Raw genomic sequence first — 21,290 nt, forward strand, 5'->3', positions numbered from 1 at the left:
AATTGTTTCAGTACGGGGTTTTGCTGCCTTATTGAGGTGTCCTACTATTAATCTATTGTAGACATGGATGGCCCACACAGTAGCCGTGGCAGCATATTGCCCCCCCAATTAGTCTTATCTTATAGCTCACAGTCGTGAATTGCAAAATATAGTTCAGGGCCAAGTGAATTGCGATACAAAGGATCTTGTGTCCTCAATATTTATAGCGGATCTACTTATTCCACTCGACTTGAAAAGTTCACAACGTGGGATAATTCCAGCTGCCAGATGGATCCATTTAACTACATGTAGGGCTAATGTCACAACCTATGGTAAAACTGGAGAGTAAACTCTAGTTTATACCAATAATAAACAAGATTGCTATATTTTACAGGTAACAGTTTAAGAAGACAGTTTTCTGCCAGTTGTCACTAACATGGAAATATATCTAAAATTTTTCCTGTATTTATTTTAAAGTTGAATTGATAAAGAAAGTTGTATAAAGTAAAATGAACAAAGAACAATTTGCAGTTGCAATTTCTCTGACAATGAAGTAGTGCTTTTGGTTAACCTTGAAGCAACACAAAGAAATGTTTTCGATAAAAGCAAAACAAATATAAAAAATAAATGGGACAATTTAAAAATTTGCTCTAGGACAAATAACTTTTTGTTTTCTCAGCGCGTCGACAATATTGATAATTTCTTCCTCTTCTTCAAATTCAAAGTACAAATTTTCAATCATTTTACCAAAACCCTTTTTAATTTCGTAAAAATGTCAACAATTTGAAAAAGTTAGGTTCGAACATTCCGTCCCATATTAAACTGAAGTTTAAACTACCTCCTGACCGTCGGTAACGTTTAAAGTTTGTCGGTAAACGCGTAAAAAACTGTATTTGTGGTTTAAAGTGACTTTCGAGGTTTAAACTTCACTTGTAAAATTGGGCCTTAAGTGAGTTTGTTTTGACTATCAGAATATGAGTAATTTTATTTTCTTGTGGTTTACAGATGAATTCACGGATATAAATCCAAATTGAGCAGGATCAGTGTATTTTTATTTTCATTTATTAGAAATATTTACAATGAAAAATGTTATCACTGCAAGATGTAACTATAGTGGCAGATTTTCTTGCAACTAATAATGATTTCTGGGCTGCTGGATTTAGAATCGTTGAAATTTCTATGCCAGTATATACCGTTACATACAAATATACATTCAGAATACAAAGCAATTTATACGAATCAAATTACCCGATATTTCTAGCGTATATAGCGTAAAGAAGAAACTGTAATGGAAGAACTAGAAGAAAACAAAAAACCACAGTACTTGAATGACTATGTTGATGAACATGAAATAGATCATTTAGCAATGAATGCTGAAGTTTATGTAGATAATCTACCAAGAAGTTTTGATGAAGTACAGGGTAGGTCAGATTTCAAGTTTTGGAAACAAGCTATAGACGTTTAAACAGGGTACCAGACGTGAACTGAGCCCTTTTTGTACCCCATTCGTCTACTAAAACTCCGGTAGTCTTTTATCTGACGCAAATAATCTTGTCCCCATCGAACCATCCTTGACGATTCGGTTATTGCCATCCGTTTAATCAGTTTTTTGTGTTTAAAACCACATGCTGTCAAAACTTGACGCATTATTTCTAAACTGGTATAATTATATTCTGGATAATCTGCTACCTTTTGCTGTATTATTTCTAATGTCGCAACCCTCCTTATATAAACTATTAATTATCCTACGTATAAAATCTTGAGTAGCTTTGTCAACTGATTGAGAGGAAATCACTGAAAATTCAATTTTTTTTTCATGTTCGAGGCGTCAAATGACGGATTGGGAAGGCCAGTTTCTGTGTCAGTCTCCGAAAATATCGATGCAGTTCATGACATGACTTTATCAGGCGTCGAATTGGGTTAAAACGGATATCTGAGACACTGAATATTTTATACGAACGGGTTCATATTATAGTTGACGTCAATTTGGACATGAGAAAAATTGTTGCAAAATGGAAGCAACAATCGATGGAATGGCGACACTCAGGTTCTCCAAAACCTAAGAAGTTTCGTGTCCAAAAATCTGCTGGAAAAGTTCTTGCTTCAATTTTTTGGGATTGATTGAATCATGATTTTTTGGATAAGGGTAGAACAATAACTGGAGATTACTATTCGACAATACTGACCACTCTACGAGAAAAAATTAAAGAGAGAAGATGCGGAAAGGCAGAACAACGCCCCTTGCAAACAAATCTCATGTTGCCATGCAAAAATTCGTGATTTGAATGAAGAAACATTTTTTTTAAAGGTCTAGAGACGTTGCAGGTTCGCTGTAATAAATGCATCCAATTAAGAGGAGAATATGTTGAGTAATAAAATATTTTGACATTGAAATTTTGTTTAATTCTATAATAGGCTAAGAATTTTTCAATATATCCTCGTAATTGTAATAAAAACACTTATTTAAGAGGGCAATTCAAACAGTAAGCAGACAAAACCGTTAAGAAAATATATAAAACAAATTAGTTATTTATTGTTTTTCTGTCATATCTCAAAAACAACTTTTTTAGACAGTTACAATGATTTGTTTGAAGAGTTATAAGGTTAGGTTTTGAGAAGGTAGGAAATTGAGGCTAGGTGGAAATGCTTGGAAACGGTTCATGGGTTAGCAGTGAAGAAATTCAAGAACAAATGATGTAAAGAATATACCTTGAGTTAATTACTGAGGATAAAACTGTGAGTTATAATTTTCCTATAATTACGTTGTCTGAAAAGTTTCCTACCTAACAATGAAACAAGACATCATTTTTATTATTAACATAGTTTCCTTTCAAATTCATACAAGTCCTGCGATTTTCTAACCATTTGAACCGTTCCACATAATAGTTACTTCTTTTCTCCCCAAATTAGTCGTTTCTGTATGTGATAACGTCCTCATTTGATGAGAATTTTTCTCCTGTAAATGGAACTTTAAGTTTAATAGCGGGCAGAAGTCGCTGGGTGTCACATCTGGTGAATACTGTGTTAACCAATTCAAGCTGCAATGCTATCACCGAAGTATGAGAAGGTACGTGGTCCTGAGAGAAAGCACTTTTTTCTTCTTCAAATACTGATACATTATATATTATAAAATAACAGTTCAAGTTTATAAATAAAATTCAAGACATTTTCAGATTTATGTATTTCTATGAATATAATTAAACAGCAAGTGTAATCATTCAAAATATCCGCCACACTACTCAGATCCCTGAAAATTAAAAATAATGAGGGGATTAATTGGAATTGCAAAATGTTATTCATATTAATATTATGAGTAAAAAAATTATATCACAATTTTCAGATAGTCTACGTTTTCACAGTAAAAAAATATGTTTTGGCAGATTCATAATCCTCTTCATATTCGTCGAGGGATTAGCCAGGAAAGTAGTTGTTTCTCCTTTGAGGAACGGTAGAATACATTTACGAAATATTGAATTTCGAAATTACTTGTATACTTGGTGAATAGTACATATATATTTATAACAAAATGACGGAAAACAATTTTATGCTTTACAAAAAACAATTATTCAATAATGGGGTAAGCAGTGATGGGATAATTTTTTTAATTTGGCGAATTTTCTTTATGTTATCCCAAGCTTTCGAACGACTTTGCATCCAATTTCAAGGCTGTAATAAATACCATAAGAAACTGGTTCATAAAATAATAATTTTCTAAATTGTTGAAACTTACTTGTATCTTAAGATTATAAGAAAAAACAAATATCGCGAATTGATGGAAAATTGTTTTTTCTTTCTTTTTTTATATTATTGAAGATTTCAATTGAGAGAATAATAGAGACGTTCATTTAATCAAGACAAAGAGCTTGAAAAATTACTATATTGTTATTCATACTGGTTCTGAGGATGTCCAAATGGCTTGGAATTGGTTATTATTGTTAATATATGATTTGTGTATGAATTGTGAACATAACAACCAATTGAACTTAATCTTAATACAAGTAAGTTTGTGAGGAAATTATTATTTTATGAACCAATTTCTTTTGGTATTTATTACAGCCTTGAAAATTGATGCAAAGTCGTTCGAAAGCTTTGGTTTAAGATTCGAGCCCTGGACATGTAGTTTGAAGGCACGAAGCATTAACACTGAGCTATCAGCAACATTCAATGTGTTTGTCATATATTTGTTTTTAATTTTATTAAACAATTTATAGATTGAAGTACCTTTTGAAACAAAATAAATTTGACTCGAACCTGTCAACATTGTTATGTGTTTAGATTTGTCAGTGTTCTAATATTTTATATTTTATCATATCAAAAGACCAACTAAAAAAGGATATAGAAAATGAAAGTGACTTTTCTTTAACACGTTCAGAAATCAGAGAAGCTACTGCCGGAAAAGTTAAAGAAAGTATATAATATGGCATATCAATTTTGAGCTGACAAAAGGGATTATTATAATAAATAATAGTGTTTCTAATAATATATCAAAATTTTCGAATTAGGAAACTCCAACAAAAATATTTAATGGTCTTGGATAAGGTATAGTATTTGACTCGCGTATATACTATAGTCAAATAGTATATATAATAAATTATAGTATATATACTATAATCAAATAAAAAATTATGCGTCAATTTAGCTGGAGAGTGTATTCGTTTGAAATGATAAATTTAAAACAATTTTTTCAGTAAATATTACCAAGTTGGATTTCCACTTACCGTTGGATCACAATCAGCACAATGCCAAGAATAACCTCTTATTTTTGGAGTTTTCTTAAGAGGGGGATCCAAACAAGCGAAATGATAATTTTTCTGACATTCATCACATCTAAAATATATTACCATTATTTTTAAAAATAATAGATGATTGCTTAATCGTAAAATGCATAATAAAAATACAATGTTGGGCAAAAATTAGGGCCAGTTTAGATTGTTGGACGTTGGAAAATGCTTTAAACCACATTACTGCATCAGTATATTGTGAAAATTCCAGGAATTTTTTGGACACTAGCACAATTATTTGTAAAGATTTTCCAATCTCATTCAACAATATCTTAGATTAGTTATCAAGATACTTATAATCAGAACCACACGATATGAGTAAATGCTTTATTTTCTGTTCGATATTCTGTTAATGCAATAGTGTAGTTAAATACAAAGAAAGTGATAACAAGTTCAAAAAATCGCTACATATAAATGCTTTTCAAAAAAAGTGTAGTTATGATACAACTTATTTACAGTTGGAATTAAAACTGATTTTATCAAGATGACAGAAACTTAAACATCTATCTAAACAGCATTCCTAATAACAAATCATTGAATTTTATAGCAAAAAATAATATCTTACTTGACAGAATTACTGTGTGATCCGTCCCCTTGACAAACATCACAAATATTTCCGCCGACTGGTTTCTTCGATAATTTAATAACAGATGGTTTTTGTTTATCCTGAAATTTTCCGGAATCTGATATTCTGGGACTTCTACTTTTCCTCATTTCTCTTTTTTCTATCTTAGCTGCTTTTGGAGAAGAAAATGGTGGAGGCGCATTGTCATCTGCCTCGTTTGGTACATAAAAACATTGAGGGTTAGATTCAGATGCAACTTCTCCAGCTGGCAGAGGAATTGGTTTGATCTAAAGAGAAGTGTACATGACGTATGTCATTGATTCTTAAAAGACACTTAATTATTTTCAATTAAAGAATACTTCATATATTAATGAGATTTCAAATAGAAACACAATTTTACAAAATATTGAGGAACACATGTGACTTTCTTCAATAATATAAACTAATAGTTCACACAATCACTTATATCAGTAACTAGGGTTCCTGGGTATCCGGCTTTTTACAGTGGTGTCCGGTCGAGTATATACAATCCGATGTGTCCGGCTTTTGTTAGGCTTTCGGTCAACCTCAACGCGCGACGGAGCAGGCAACACAGTCAGTCAGTCAGTCGGTGGCAGAATCGTGATAAGCGTTTATGTGTGAGTGGTGGACTGCATTATTGACAAAAACGTTAACATACTAATCGTTTTAATTAGTGTTTTTGTTTTATAAATAAGAGGAACATTAAATCACATATGAAGATAACCTTTTAAAAGGGCTCAGGAATGATATCAACTGTAATAAACGTTTCTTTAAGGATAGTGAACTAATTTGAATCCCATGCTTAGTACCTAGCTCATATGTTCCTTCTGAGAAATCATAACAATTATCAGGAATTTTGACCTCTACATTATTACCTGTATTAGCAACAGGATATTTTAGAGAAGATAGAGCTAAAATGTTATCTGCTTGTTTTTTAGTGATTACCCAACTAATTTTCTGATATCTTTAATATTTTGTTCCTTTTTATCAAAAGCAATTACTATTTCTCAGTCACTTTGCGTTATATTTGACGGACCTGCAGTATTTCTTTGGTTGTCGGATTCCTTATCAAGTTTTCCTGTCAGTTTATTTGGCATTTCATTTTGCGAATCAGTGTTTAAAATTGTTGTATCGCTTTCTATTTTTCTCCTTCATTATACACGGGGTCGGTAATGGACTCGGTTTTCCTCTCCTCCTGGTTTGCATCTTCATTTAATATAGATTCTAGCATTTTTCTGTAGACATATCAACTAGCGCATCATTAGGAAGACTGTATAAAATAGTAAAATATAGTGGAAATTGTAGCACTCTCAATACAATATACTATTATGTCAGCGACTAGATCACGGCGATACGCCTTGAGACAACGGGATGAAGAGTGGGAGGTGTTACAACTCGGTTGAGCTGCATTTATTACTTTGGCCCGTTATTATGAATAAGATCCTGATAAAGTGATCAATTTATCACATTGTCTAGACAATGTTATTATATATAATGACCAGTCAATATGTATAATAACTATTTAATCACAATAACTGTAACATATATTAAAAAATTATACTATCAATTTACTTGGACTTCATTAAAGTATTCATTAAGATACAAAACATCAAGAATATCTTAAATTTTAAAAATGGAAAGTTAGAAAGAGGTTTGTTCTAATGGGATATTGCTGCTTAAAACTGCCATAGATGTAATTATTAAAATAGCAACATGGGACACAAATGTAACATTATTAAAAAGGGAAGAGAAATAGAAGCTCTGCTGATGATTTACTTAATTTCAGTTCCTTTCCTGGAAGTTGTTTTTTTACTTGGTCATAGCGAGTAGCGTAAGTACACGAGGCATATTGATTATTTTACGTTGAAAAAAAAAGCACTAAAAAGCTACCTTAATTGTAATTCGTGGGTGAGGTAACGTCTCTTGGATTTCTAAACATTTTTTCTTTCTTTTCCTTTTGTGTTCTCTATTAACATCTGGTGAATCTGAGTTTCTGTTTCTATGTTTTTCTCTTCGACGCTTTTTGGCAGACTTATGGCTTCCCTCATACCCATTATCAACAACTATTTGAACACCATTCATTTCAGACAACTCTGTAATCAGATTCGAAATATTTGGTCTTCCCTGAGGTATTTGTTCATCAGATTGTGATATTCCATTATCATTTTCTTCCTCATTAGAATCAACTGGTTTAATCTTTAATTTTGGCGGTGATGATATATCCTGATCTGATTTACTTTCTCTAAAACATTGTATCATAATTTAAAATCACTAATTGCTAATAAAGAAACTGAAAAATGTATAAATACGAAAACTATATTTTGACAATACATTACACTGCTTATGCTACCCCAACATTCATAATTACACCTCTGCCGCGCCGTAATAACCAAGTATCGTCTTCAGTATAATTCTGAGTGTTGGTGTAGTGATAGATATTGTGTTCAGTATGAACATCACCTTTCTAGTAATCAAATGTATATCATTGTCATACTGTGTTGGCACATTTTTGTAACACATTCATACAATTACTTAATACTCGTGAGTTAGAAATTATGTGGAATATAAAAAATATTTATGTCGTATCCAGGATATGCAAGGTGAATCTTGGATGTTATTGAGTTCATCTTTGTTTCTGCTAGAGCCAGAATATGAGGTTTCTTCGACTGCAGATATTGCTGCACAGCATTTATAGTCGATTTAAGATCGTATGTTGCAGAAATCTACCTTAAGGATATTAATTCACATCGCCTAGATCTGATGCCATGTTGTCTCATCAGGCGATACGATACCATCTCTTTGTTTATAACATTTAAATAATAAAATATATTTTCTGTAGTGTAAATATCATATTACAGTTGAATATAATTCACATATTTAAACTGATGAGACACAATGACACACAACGACAGTTGCTGATAAACCGTCTTTTGCTTCACTGAGAGCTATACGAGGATGAAAATGCTGAATAGTGCGAAGTATAATAAAAAATAATCTTTTTAAATGGAAACAAAGGAAAAAATAATCAGAAAACAATTTTCCTGATATAACAACTGACCTAGCATATTAAAAATGTACAATGAAAAATTATTTTCTTATGTACTAATATTTACCTATTACTGTAAATACTTCTACTTCGTCTGGGTGTTTTCAATTCTTCAACTTCTGAATCTGATGTTTTATCACATTCAGAACACTGCCAACCATACAGTTTTGATTTTTTAGGTAAACGACTGAGAGGTGGATTAAGACAATCTAGATGGTAGTATAAATGACATGTATCACATTTTGCTAAAAGATGTTGATCTCTACGTTGTCGACATGTTCCACATTCATTTAAAAGTAAAGGATCTACAAAATTAAAATTACATCAACAGTTTTAGAATAAATTATCATAGAAAAAGAAATTACCTTTATTTGCGTGACTGCTCAACACCCTATCTGTTCTACCTAAAGGGATATTTTTCAATGGAAATCCAACGCCCATTTTGAGGGCAGCTGCTGTTGGTACCATCATAGGCTGTGGTGTTCTACTAGTGATGGGTTTACCTAAATCTTCTATATTTGGCAAATTTTTAGTAGGACATGCACTAAGAATTGCCGAATGGAATTTATGTATATTTTGTTTCAGATCATTATTTCTTGCTGTTACTTCGGTATTTTTTTTCAAAATCTAAAGTAAAATAAACGTTCAATATGAATTATCAATTTAAAAAGTTGTGATAAAAAATTTTATTTTTAACGTGGTTGTGAAAAATTTTAAAATATTACCTCATCGTATTTTTGTCGTAAATGTTGTTGCTCTTCTAACAAATTCTTATTTTCATCCATGTAATTTTCAACACTTCTCTTCATTTCTCTCAACCTATCGTTTCTATCTAAATAATAGGCTATGAATTCTACAGAAAATGCGGGGGGAATGTGCCATTTTTTCCTAGTAAAAATATTTATCATTAAAACTCAAAAACATTCAGTATTTTCAAAAACAGTATACAAGATGTTGCAAAAAAGGGTGACTCCGTCATTGGGGTTTTCCTTGTAAAAAATTTTCGTAACGCCATCCTTATTCAAGATATGTGTTGGAAGCTGATGCAGCCAAGAATTTGTTTTTAAATGTGACTCTCAACCTAACACAGCTCATGACGGGTCACGGATGTTTTGAGCGATATTTCAATCGCTTTAAAATCAAGATGGATTCATCTTGCCAGTATTGTTCCAAATATGACGATGTAGAACATCCAATATTTAAATATCATTAATGGAGCACCGAACCAAGAGATGTCGAAATCAGATTGGGAGTACAACTAAGACCAGAAACTATAGTACAATTGATGTTCACAAACGAGAGAACACGGAATACCATTTCTTAACTGGTAATGAATATGCCCCGATAGAAAGAGGCAGATGATAGGAAAAGGCCAATAGAATAGTGTGTGTGTGTGTGTGTTCGATAGTTTGTCATCTGAAGGAAGCGGCTCATATTCTTGTTCACTGTCATCATTTCTATCCAGAATGTTTTATAACTCTTTATAAGATATTTCTTTGACATAATATAATTCATAAAAATACAATGAAAACACTTAAAAAATGGTCTAGAACGTACTGCTTTCTGCATAATTAGGTCAATTAAAGTTAATTACCTTATGTCAACTAAAGCTGCAGATTGTAATTCCTGCATTTCCATGACAACGGTGTTAACACCCATTAGCTCTGCTTTTCTTAGAAGTCTACGACAAGCTGACGCACTGGTTGTGAGCAATCGAGGCATTTTCTGTGTGGGCACTTGAAAAAATTTTATCATCATTACTTTATAAACCGATTGGGCTATTAAAAAATTTGTATGTTAAAGAAGACTTATTCTATCAAGAGAGACACACCTTATTGTCAATAAAAACGGTGTACGCTGCTTATAATGATAAATTTAACATACCCCAAGGCGGCGGTTTCAATCCCTTATGACTCAAGTAGTGTATTTTCTGCTTCTCTAATTTTCTTTTAATCCTCACTTGTTCAGGTGTATCCTTATGACCTTCCTGGGAAAACTGATATTTTCTGAATTCCGTTCTATAACATCACATTATTTTCCAATTATTGCATATATTGGGCTCATAGTATATCTATATATTTTAATGAATCTTGGCGCTTTGCTTCTCACTGAGGCATATCGGGATATAGAATACTTTCAACATTTGAATCAGTTTCGAATTTTTAAGAATTCGAAAACGTGGTCTGACTGTTTTTCAGAGGAAAAAACATGTCGCTGATTGACCTTTTTCTCGATATAGACATTTTAGATGAAAGGATAAACTAAATTTTCGAATAGTTAATATATTTCTTACTTCTTAGACCTTTTGATATATTAAGCATCTAAATGTTCTTGATTTTAGGTCTCTTTTGTTGTCAAAATTAGTTTTTTTGATAGTTTTTAAAAGAAAGATAAATTTTGACGTTTCGACTTTTCTTCAAGTCTTTATCAAAATATGATATTGACACTGACAATTTGCTTATTTATATTGATCTATAGATCACCTTCATCATGAATATCAAAATAAGGATAAAATCAACTTAGAACAATAAGAAAAATTAATTTTTCCTTGGTTTTCACATCTCAAATATATTAAATTTATTAGAATTTACAAAATAGAGCCATAAATTTTACTTAGTTAGATCTTTTTTATCATTTATAGCTTTTTCGTTCTTATGAATGTGAACCATTACTAAAAATTCTCTTTTTCATGTATTAGATTTCGTTTCAAGAATTTTTGAATCTTCATAATTGAATTTATGTTTTTTTTTATGTTTCATGGTTCGTTAATGCAGTTCTATTTGTTAAGCTTATTATGGAAGGAGGGATTGAAGGTAAAAGTGGCATTCAATTTTTTTTACCATTGCTTCTTACAAAAATGAACTCACCTGAGCTGTAATGCCATATAATTTCGTTTCCTCCTTTTTACTAAGGTCTTATCTGAATGTAATTTACAATGAGCATAAAATGGATCGGCTTGATCGACTTCTTCTGAATGAGCTTCAGACAGGAAACCTTCTTTTTGAGCGCTATTGAAAACATATTCTTAGAGAATTTTGCAATTATATTATTGTATATTGATTTAAAAAAAGTTTTATATCAGAAATACTTTCGATTTTGATAAAATTTGTTTTCCAAATTATCACTAGGTTACAGTTGTAGCAGTCTAGGTTACATTTATTACTTTATACTCTCAACCAAAAAAGTATTGCATTACCAATAAAATTGCAAGAAACTGTATAAATATGATTTACTCGAAAACAGAAATGATTCTATTCTAGTTAAATTTCATATATACACACTTGTAATTAAACACAAACTGGGTACTTTTCAACGAACAAAAATGCTCAATTTTTTGACTAGTCATGGAAGTGAATTTGTTTTCTTAATTTAATATGAACGAGGTATTCTTGAACAATAAAAAAAAAAGAAATCGAATGCTAATTTATATGTGATGCGATATTTTTTTGATGGAGTATAATCTGCTGTGATTGGCTGAATAGCAGAAACCTTAAGCTTAAAAAAATGCTCTAAATACAGAAATTCCAATCTGACAATAACTGTAATGATTTCAGCTCACCATGTAACATGGAAATATGTTCGACACATCCCTGCATCACATCCTATACAGACTCCAGTCCTTGCTAATCGTTCATCTTCACATAGTGAACATGTTTTTGCTCCCCACTTATTATAAGGCATCTCAAATAATGTCACGCTAGTTAATTTGTCCACTTCTCCAAATGCCACACCAGGAACGTACAGAGCACACACAAGATGTACCCACTTTCCAACATCTGTTTCTTTGAAGATGCCCCCAGAATTTGGACACAATTCACAAATTGGTTCTGTAATACCTGAAATTAATTTTAATTGCATTGAGTCTCTTTATAAATATAAATTAGTATTTTTCTATCCCAGAAAAACCATTTGATTTATATCTGTTGAAGATACTATTTGGCAAGAATAGCTATAAGATGTGAGAGATGAAGGATAGATGATAGTATGAATATGTCTACTAAGAATGTATAGGAACTTAACATTTTGGAAAACGTTGCAAAATCTAGTAAGTTTTTTAGGTATTTTATGTAGTCATTATATTGCAGATATAAGTATTATTAAACATCATTATCATTATCGTTGTCTAAAATATCTTTACCTAAATTAATAATTACATTTTCTATTATATTATTCTATTATATCAATGTTGTAACAGAAAGGGATAGCTAGAATTTTAGCTATAAAATACAACACTACTTCAAGTGCTATGTGAATGAAATATTTTAAAGCCTTTATTGGAATAAGTATAAAATGTAAATAAAACATATTTACCTGCTTTACAAGCTTCACAAAACCAAGGAGTGGTTGGTGATACTGAATCTGTACTAGCCAGACTATTGGAATCGGAAACTCCATAACAAGCTTCATGTACAGTAGCGCCACAGCCATCACATTCTACAATCTCATTGACTCCATCACTTTGATCACCAAGACAACCACAACATATCATTATTTGTGCATCATGTTCATCAAACTAAAATAAGATAGTTACAGTAACAACCATTCTAACAATTCAACTTAACCCTCCAGGTGGATATGGGAATTTAGCTTCTTTTTTGTGAACTCACTTAATATTTCAGGCCCATCTTATTTTTTTTGTTAATTACCACATAAGACAGATGGATGTTATGTCTAAAGGGTTAAATGACAACATATTTTACTAAAAGGTTTTTGGTTTTGAAGCAAATTACCTTTATTTTAGATTTTATTGTATCCTGTAGTGGGATATTTGCTATAGAAGAATCAATTCCATTTGTTTTAGGTTGACTTGTTACCAGATCAGAGTCTGAATCCTCAGATTCATTTTCATTGTCTTCACTACTTGCAGCATCTAAAAGTATTATACCTTACAATACAATTGGGATAAGCATTTAAATTGTTAACCAATATTTTGTTAAAAGATGAAAAAGACATTTTAGTTATTATAACTTATAATTACCTTCTGCTTGACTGTCCAGAGAATCATCATCATCACTGACTTCCGGATGGTCTTCAATACGAAAATCACTATCATCAGAACTTTCTTCATCAAAATCTAGTACACACTGTTGATCTACTGGATCCACAGGTTTCACTTTTCTTTTATTGGGGTCTCTTTCAACTAAACACAATTATTATTATTTTATTGAATAAATGGATAAAAATGATTAATCACGGAATAAACAATTACAAAAATGATGTATCTAGATACTTCACTAATACTTTAAAATAAATATTAACTCATAATTGAAGGAAAGAATAATTAATAATGTTCTAGGATTTTATGGATTATTGAATATAATCATTTTCTGCTGTAAAGTTTATTGGTATTTTTTGTTAAAAATAAAATTTTATGAAATCGAAACAATTTGATAAATAAAATTAGTGTGCTCAATGCAATCGATGTAAAAAATATACAAAAATAAGCATCTGAAATGCTTGAAACTTAGCTCATCTCACTTGACAGAAATTTTAATTTTATATATATAAAGGCAAGTTATAAATAAGTACAACAACATAATAGTAAGGCTTTTATTAAACTTACTGGTACTCATTTTAATAATGAAACTATCTTCACAGTTTCTTATCTTCAATCAGTGACATTTTGAAAACATAACCAAGTTTCCGGGCGTCAGTTTACACCGTCATATAAATTGTGTTCTGCAAATTTATTACAAATATTTCTTTTCACTTTAAAATGGTTATATAAAGAGAGATAACAATATATGATGTAAATAAGTTCAAACGAGAGAGGTTGTCCCTGGTTACAACTTATGCTTTTTTTATATTTATTCTGTTTCCACACCCGGATACTTCAAATATTGTATACCAATCAAAGATATATACTACCAAAACTATCTACTATAAACTATTCTATTCAATGAGGAAATGAGAACATTTCTCTACCTACCAGAAGGAAAATTCCTGGGAACCATAGTTGTCTTTTGTTAGTAAAAGTGACAATAAACTCCAAACAAAGTATATAACGCTTCGCAGCTTTTACACGTGAAATGATGACACAGAGCAGAAATTACAAATAGCAACACCACACATGTATTAAATTTAAAGCTGCAATGTCTTGGTATACATTATTTTTTGTGTATGATGTTGTTCTTCGAGAAAAAATAAAATTCGTAGATAATAAATAATCTTTCTATTTGTTTTATTATTCAAATAAAAGAGTGGGTGATTCGTTGGATCATTTTAGGGAAAATTAGGGAAACTTTTTTATAGGAGTAAGGTTTGTTGGACTTGGCTCTGATATAGGAGTTGCTCTTTTGCAGGGGTTGTAGAGGTTGTGTGGGATTATGCTTGCTGTTCTGACTGGAAAGGAGGAAAAGCGAACGACCATTGGCCAGAAGAAAACGAAAAGCAAGTAAAAACGGATTTTCTCGGTTTGGGGATATATATTTTGTTTTTGTATCTTTTTGCTTTTCTATTAGTTTTTTTTTAAATGCATTGTTTATTTTTAATTTAAATGGGAGCGGAAGGGTACAGCTGCAGCTGCGGCTGCATTATGTCCTATAGTCAGTTAGTGAACCGGTTCACCAGGTTACGGGGAAACCTCATATATATATATATATATATATATATATATATATATATATATATATATATATATATATACATATATATATATATATATATATATATATATATATATACATATATATATATATACATATATATATATATATATATATATATATATATATATTATTATTTTTCTTATTTCTTAGACCTTTTGATATGTTTATGTCTCTAAATCTTCTATCATTCAAAAATAATTAAAAAAATTAATTTTGAAACATTTTGATTTGAGATCTCTTCTGTTTAAAAATTAGTTTTTTTAATAATTTTCAAAATCATATATTTAAAATTTTAGTTCTGTGGTTCAAAATGATTAAGGCACGGTTTAGAGGTGAAAATTGTCAATGTCGTTTGTCATTTCATTCTAATAAAAGTCAGAGTTTTAAAACTATTGTGTAGATTTTAAATGAATTCGGGTGAATGCATGTAAACATATTGTACACTAATATTTACGGTTTAGGAAGTGTCAGTTATTATGATTAATAAACTGAATAAAAACATGCAAGTATGAAAGCAGAAGTGAAACAGATACATCTATCTCTATTATGAACGTGTACTACGCCCATAGTAAGCTACGAGCTAGAATACTGTTAAACTTAAATTATTAAAATAATTGCTTGTTTCAGATAATTTAAATAGAGAACCTGGTTTGATTAGTGATTGTGAAACAATGGCTGAATTAGCTGCTTTATTACGTTCAGACATTCCTGAAGGGAGAAGTAGTTTATCTGAAAATCATACAAATTTACAAAGAGTTGCAGAATATTGTGAAGCAAATTATTTCCAAAATGAGAATAAACGTATGGCATTAGAAGAAACCAAAAACTATACTACACAATCATTAGCAAGTGTGGCATATCAAATAAATACATTGGCATACAATTTCCTTCAGTTACTTGATTTGCAAACTACTCAATTGGCTGAAATGGAAAGCCAAATGAATCATATTTCCCAAACTGTTATGATCCACAAGGAAAAAGTAGCTAGAAGAGAAATTGGTGTATTAACTGCAAATAAGAGTACCAATCGGCAGTATAAGATTATAGCACCAGCAAATCCTGAAAAACCTATTAAATATTTGAGGAAACCCATTGACTATACAAGTAAATTGAATTTGAATAACTTTTAAGCAACATAAGATACTGTTTTTTAAATGTTAGTTTTGTTGATTATGGGTCATTCCTTATGAAATCAACACACTAAAATAAAAATAAATTACTTGATCCCCTCAGAATTTGATGAAATTTGGTATGAAGGTTGTCCGTATGGAGATTAAAATTTTTTTTTTAAATCTCTATGAAGACAACTTTCATACCAAATTTCCGTAAATTATGAGGGGGTCAAGTAATTTTTTTGTATTTTATGGATAATGGATTGAATTAAACTGATGCTTTCCATATATTATAGTATTTGATGATATTGGTCATGGTATAAGAAGTGGAGGAACTCCAAGACAAAAGCAAAGGGGATCAAGTCAAGGAAGTATACAATCTTTGAACTCTATGCAAGGAAATCCTATGGTTGGACCTGCTCCCACTACAAAGCCTCCTACACCTCCACAAGTATCCAGAACTTCTAGTAAAGGTAATGTTACACTATATTCTATTTAGTTGTACATTGTGTGTAAAAATGCATTCCACAAAGAGTATTTTTTTTTCAATTAAAATCTACTTTTCAATTACTAAGGATAAATAATTGATCTAATATCAAATAAATCTATATGCTACAATACAAAAAGTATAATAATATTATTAAAGGGAAGATTATGATTTCTGTTGTCATAAATTTGACCATGGTTTCTGATACAGTCCATTTTTCTGTAAATGGGAAAACTAATAAAAAAACTCCAGCAAAGTCAAAAGGTCAAAAATTAAAATACCTATGAAAATAATTGAAAAATTGTGGTTTATATCTTTTTCGATATATTGAAGATTAAAGACCAAAAATCGATTTTTTCCAATTTATCATTAAGGTACTGATACACTTTTTTTACTTATTGAATTATATATTTGAGTAACCCAATGGGCAGAACGCAGTACATTTAAAACATTGTAGGTTCAAAGTCCTTGTCTTTGTGGCAGTCAAGCTCTTCCAGTTCTTCATTGACCATGGTCTCATTGCAGAGACCAATTCTTCTATGCCTTCCAATGCAATGGTGGGTGGATCAAACAACAGTACCTCTAAGCTTACAAGTTTTTTACCATCAACGATGCCTTGTAATACTTTTTTAATTTCGACAAGGAATTGCATAATTTGAGAGCCGAAATTTCTATTCCTTCTCAAGAAAGTTTCAATGATAGAAATAAAGTGCCATATACTGGTGAAGGAGGTTAGGTTGGGGGATGGACTCTATCAGAATTTATGCTTAAATTTAGGAGCCACAGAAATCGTAAACTCGCCTCTTTTAACTTAAAATAAATTAAAATCAATTAAAAAGTTATAATATAAACATTTTTGGTTCAGTGTCGGTAGTTTCTGGAGGGACTCTTAGTAAGGGAAGCAGAGAATATAGAACTCCGCCAGCTGTGGCACCTCCTCAGGTAATTTTTGTTTTATATATTTCTGTTGTCAGCTCTTGATATGAAATGCTACAGTTTAAAAATAATTCTCAATTTAGTTTTGAGTTAGTCTATGTTGTTCACCAGAAAACATACACTGTCATAAAAAATTATTTTCATTTCAAATACAAAATATGGAAATAATTCTAGCATTTCAATATGATTAGAAATGTGATACTACTACTAGGTTGTTATGGATATACATAAATACAAAGTATATGTAATGAATTGAACTTTATATCCAAATTGAGGAAACAAATAATGATATAATGATGAAAAAACAGAGTGAGTAAAAGCTGGAAGAAGATATGAGTGACGATTTTAAGAAAACATTTGTGGACCAGAGAAATTATTCCATCAGCAGCAGATCTAAATCAAAATATAATCAATTATTATGCCAATCAATTTTTTTCCTCATACCTTTTCAGGTTTCGAATGAGGGTTTCGGATTCTCTATTTCTTCCATTATTTCATTTTTTGCCATCATATTCAATTCATCCAGTTTTTCCTTCTCCATTGATTTTTTCTGGTTAATTTATTTGTCTCCATTTTTGTCTCATATTTAAAAAAATTGGAACAGTAAAGATTTCGATTAATACATATTTATGCGCTACAGGTCCCTAGCCATTATGCTCCAAATTATCCAATCGGGCATCCACGACGGGCTAATGAAAGAGTATCAGGATATGGTACATTACCTTTGGCAGGAGCTCATCAAGCAGGTCCTCAAATAGGAATGGTTCATCCAATGACACAACAACAGCAAATTGTTCAACCACAAACTCCTCCACCTCCACCACCACCCGTTTCTGGTGGTTATGTGCAGGAGCAGCATTTAAGTATGCCACGTGAGTAGATATTTCAAACCATTTTGCTGTATTTTTCTATTCATAGATAATTGTATTGTGTAAGGATACATTTTCAATTCGATTAATTTTGTTTTAAAGCTCCGCCAACTCCACTAATTAACACACAAGAAATGGTACTTTCATCTAATCAGCAGCATCCAATTATGATGGGTGGCCACCATGTGCCGGTTCCTCAGGGTAGTTTAGGTATGCACACTTTGTCACATGCACAAGGTCATCGCATATCTCAGCAGTTAGCTCAGAATTTTGGTAGACAAAATAGTGGAGCTCAATCTCCACCTCTTCCTCCACCTCCACCCCCAGAAGATGAACACGAAGCTTTCGGAAGACCCCGAACCTCAGGCATGATGCCTATTGTACCCGATGAGGAAGATTTACCAGGTTGGGTGCCAAAGAATTATATTGAAAAAGGTAATTGTAACATTTATATCATATCGGTTTATTTGTCACCAGTACAAGTAACCTCTCAAATTATTTGTTTTTTTAATAAGTATAAATTTGTTGATACACAATTTTACTTATTAAAAATTCAGGTAACCAGTAGAGCTGGTTGTATTTACTCTTGATATACCAGAGAAGAATATTCAGATCATGATCAGACTAACCCGACTATAGTTTCCAAAAACCTCTAACTCATAACTTCATTATTGGAAAAATTTATTTAGATATAAAATTAAGATTGTGTAAATTAAAAATTACTATGTGAACGTAAGCAAGTGGCACTTATCCTTAAGAACATCTAAAAATATTCAATAATCAATTCATTTTGTGACCCCCATTATTAATTTGTTTCTTTTTTCATGTCGATAGTTGTAGCCATATACGACTATTATGCAGATAAAGACGACGAACTGAGTTTTCAAGAAAGTTCAGTAATATACGTCCTAAAGAAAAACGATGATGGTTGGTGGGAAGGAGTTATGGACGGCATCACTGGACTCTTTCCCGGGAATTACGTAGAACCATGCGTTTGAGAAAAAAATCAATAGTTATACATGTAATTTTTGTAGGAACACATAAGCTTTTTTATGAATATTTATAGATGACGGTTGGTATAAAAACTGTAAATGAAAATAATAAGAAAGAAGCAAGTATTATTTGATTTTTGCACCTATCAAAAAGAGCTATGCTCAACTTATAAATTATATTATATACTGAGTTCATTTGATTTTTCAGAGCATAAACTGGTCCTTTCAGGTAAACAATACCAATTATGAGATGAACTTACTATCGTGAGAAATAATGATGTTAATTCAATCTCTGTTGATCAAAAACCATTTTTTAAATAAATATCTGATAGTATAATAAAATAATACGTGTGTTGCTACTTAAGTTTTGAGATAGACAAATAAAAACAAATATTTATAATTGAATATGGCTTTATTATTTTACAAAATATTCTCCAATAACCAATTGTTGAGGCATTTCTCCCATTCCGATCAAGGTAGCTCCAAAACATGTGATTTGAACGCATCAAACCTTCTTCAGGTGAAGACCTGACCTCACAATTTATTTTTGTTCTGTAACAATAAGAAGAAATTATTGGGTGCCAAACAAAGACTGTATGGCAGATGATCTATCAATTCGAGGTTTTGACTGTTCAAAAATGTTTTTGTTTGAACTATTGCAATAGGTTTCCCTGATTTTTTCGAACACTTGGCGAACAAATGCTGGTGTACCATTCAGATCAAACTTTATGACAGTAATATCAGATTTTACTTATTCACATCAGTGTTGCCACATATCAAAACTTAAGTAGCAACCCTCGAAGCACCGCATTGTATTTTTATCACAATGGAATGCTTGATTCTATGTATTGCTAAAAATAAGGTAATAAGTAGTTTGGTGGTTTGGTTTAAAAGGAGGTGATTTTATTATTACTTGTACGCAGTCATGATTTGAGTTCAATGGTCAAATGTGCCCAAGTACCGGCAGTAGTTTTTAAGAATAGTGATCCCTAATTTATAGTGAGGAAAATCTTTGTATTATAACATTAAGCATTATGATTGATCAGAAAGTACCCAGTAAATTGTAAACTAATTTGCTGATCTTGATGTGATTTGATTAAACTTTGTTTCAAATTTAATCAATTTTATGATTTTTTAGATTGATTTAGTCGAGCATACTGCAAGAATTGATGTCCCTGACCCATTTACAATAAAAAATTGATTACTTAATTTTTATTTTTAAATATTGCCTCTGTTAACACATTTCCCATTTATGTCCTAGCATTTATAATGTGTTTTGAATGAAAGATTGTTCAACCTCTACAAACCATTAATATACCACACATATGTGCCCATAATTATGAAAGTGGTCGAAATCAATTAATTGCATTTGAATAAATGAAAAATATTTTCACATTATGCGACATTTTGATTTATAATTTTCTTAGTTTTGATTAATGGACATTTATTATGCTTATGAATTTTTTTGTGAATTTCAAACAAAAATTTTAAAGCTTGAATTGACTTAGACCATTTTCAAAATTAACTGAACGCTTTATAAAGAAACAAAGAACTCTGAGTCTCATTTGAAACAATAACTTTAATGAAATAATTCATGTACAATTCGAATTTTCTCTTCAGTAAATCACATATATGCTCTCATACTGCTTTTATTCTAATTTCTTGTTACGATTCGTCTAAAGATGATAATTGTCTTATTCTTTTCCATTTCTTGGAAGGATTACCTGGTCGTGTAATATCTAATAATTAACATATTCACATAATAAGTACGTTGTCATTAACTTACCTGAACCGCTATCTGTTGATATAGTATTAAAATATATAAATTATTTACCGCCAATAATTAGTTACTAAAAATACAACTGAATTATATTTTTAGATAAACGGGAATCAA

The 21,290-nt window shown here is 31.0% G+C and overlaps 2 protein-coding genes and 1 long non-coding RNA gene across 4 annotated transcripts; 2 read left to right on the forward strand and 1 right to left on the reverse strand.

Annotated features, from left to right (window-relative positions):
• Positions 1 to 19: 19 nt before the first annotated feature.
• Positions 20 to 3,153, forward strand: LOC130895425 (uncharacterized). Its single transcript, XR_009059462.1, has 2 exons — positions 20 to 928; positions 985 to 3,153. It is a non-coding gene; the product is annotated as an uncharacterized LOC130895425 (long non-coding RNA).
• Positions 3,144 to 14,536, reverse strand: LOC130895423 (PHD finger protein 14). Of its 2 annotated transcripts, none has more exons than XM_057802694.1 (15): positions 14,322 to 14,536; positions 13,371 to 13,532; positions 13,123 to 13,262; positions 12,704 to 12,905; positions 11,952 to 12,228; positions 11,260 to 11,400; positions 10,277 to 10,410; positions 9,987 to 10,128; positions 9,118 to 9,280; positions 8,758 to 9,019; positions 8,460 to 8,697; positions 7,237 to 7,588; positions 5,326 to 5,612; positions 4,698 to 4,806; positions 3,144 to 3,226 (listed from the first exon to the last, which is right to left on the reverse strand). In XM_057802694.1, the coding sequence occupies exons 1-15, from the start codon at positions 14,344 to 14,346 to the stop codon at positions 3,215 to 3,217; spliced, it is 2,646 nt and encodes an 881-aa protein (XP_057658677.1). In that variant the 5' UTR covers positions 14,347 to 14,536; the 3' UTR covers positions 3,144 to 3,214. The 2 variants fall into 2 exon arrangements, with proteins under 2 accessions (XP_057658677.1, XP_057658678.1); XM_057802695.1 differs by lacking the exon at positions 14,322 to 14,536 and adding an exon at positions 13,956 to 14,084.
• An 808-nt stretch (positions 14,537 to 15,344) lies between these two features.
• On the forward strand, positions 15,345 to 20,605 carry LOC130895426 (abl interactor 2). Its single transcript, XM_057802699.1, has 7 exons — positions 15,345 to 15,568; positions 15,628 to 16,104; positions 16,409 to 16,585; positions 17,465 to 17,541; positions 18,176 to 18,407; positions 18,507 to 18,839; positions 19,239 to 20,605. The coding sequence occupies exons 1-7, from the start codon at positions 15,547 to 15,549 to the stop codon at positions 19,400 to 19,402; spliced, it is 1,482 nt and encodes a 493-aa protein (XP_057658682.1). The 5' UTR covers positions 15,345 to 15,546; the 3' UTR covers positions 19,403 to 20,605.
• The last annotated feature ends 685 nt before the right edge of the window (positions 20,606 to 21,290 follow it).

This window comes from Diorhabda carinulata, chromosome 6 (assembly GCF_026250575.1).
Source record: "Diorhabda carinulata isolate Delta chromosome 6, icDioCari1.1, whole genome shotgun sequence".
NCBI lineage: Eukaryota > Metazoa > Arthropoda > Insecta > Coleoptera > Chrysomelidae > Diorhabda > Diorhabda carinulata.

Excerpts from the sequence above, each read along its gene's own strand:
- LOC130895423 (XM_057802694.1), bottom strand. The coding sequence starts at position 14,346 with ATGGTTCCCAGGAATTTTCCTTCTG. Across the intron at positions 10,129-10,276 it reads ATTGAAACCGCCGCCTTGGG|TGCCCACACAGAAAATGCCT; the intron begins GTATGTTAAATT and ends AATTTTTTCAAG. Across the intron at positions 5,613-7,236 it reads ACCCACGAATTACAATTAAG|ATCAAACCAATTCCTCTGCC; the intron begins GTAGCTTTTTAG and ends ACTTCTCTTTAG.
- LOC130895426 (XM_057802699.1), top strand. The coding sequence starts at position 15,547 with ATGAACGTGTACTACGCCCATA. Across the intron at positions 16,105-16,408 it reads GAAACCCATTGACTATACAA|TATTTGATGATATTGGTCAT; the intron begins GTAAATTGAATT and ends CATATATTATAG. Across the intron at positions 17,542-18,175 it reads CAGCTGTGGCACCTCCTCAG|GTCCCTAGCCATTATGCTCC; the intron begins GTAATTTTTGTT and ends TATGCGCTACAG.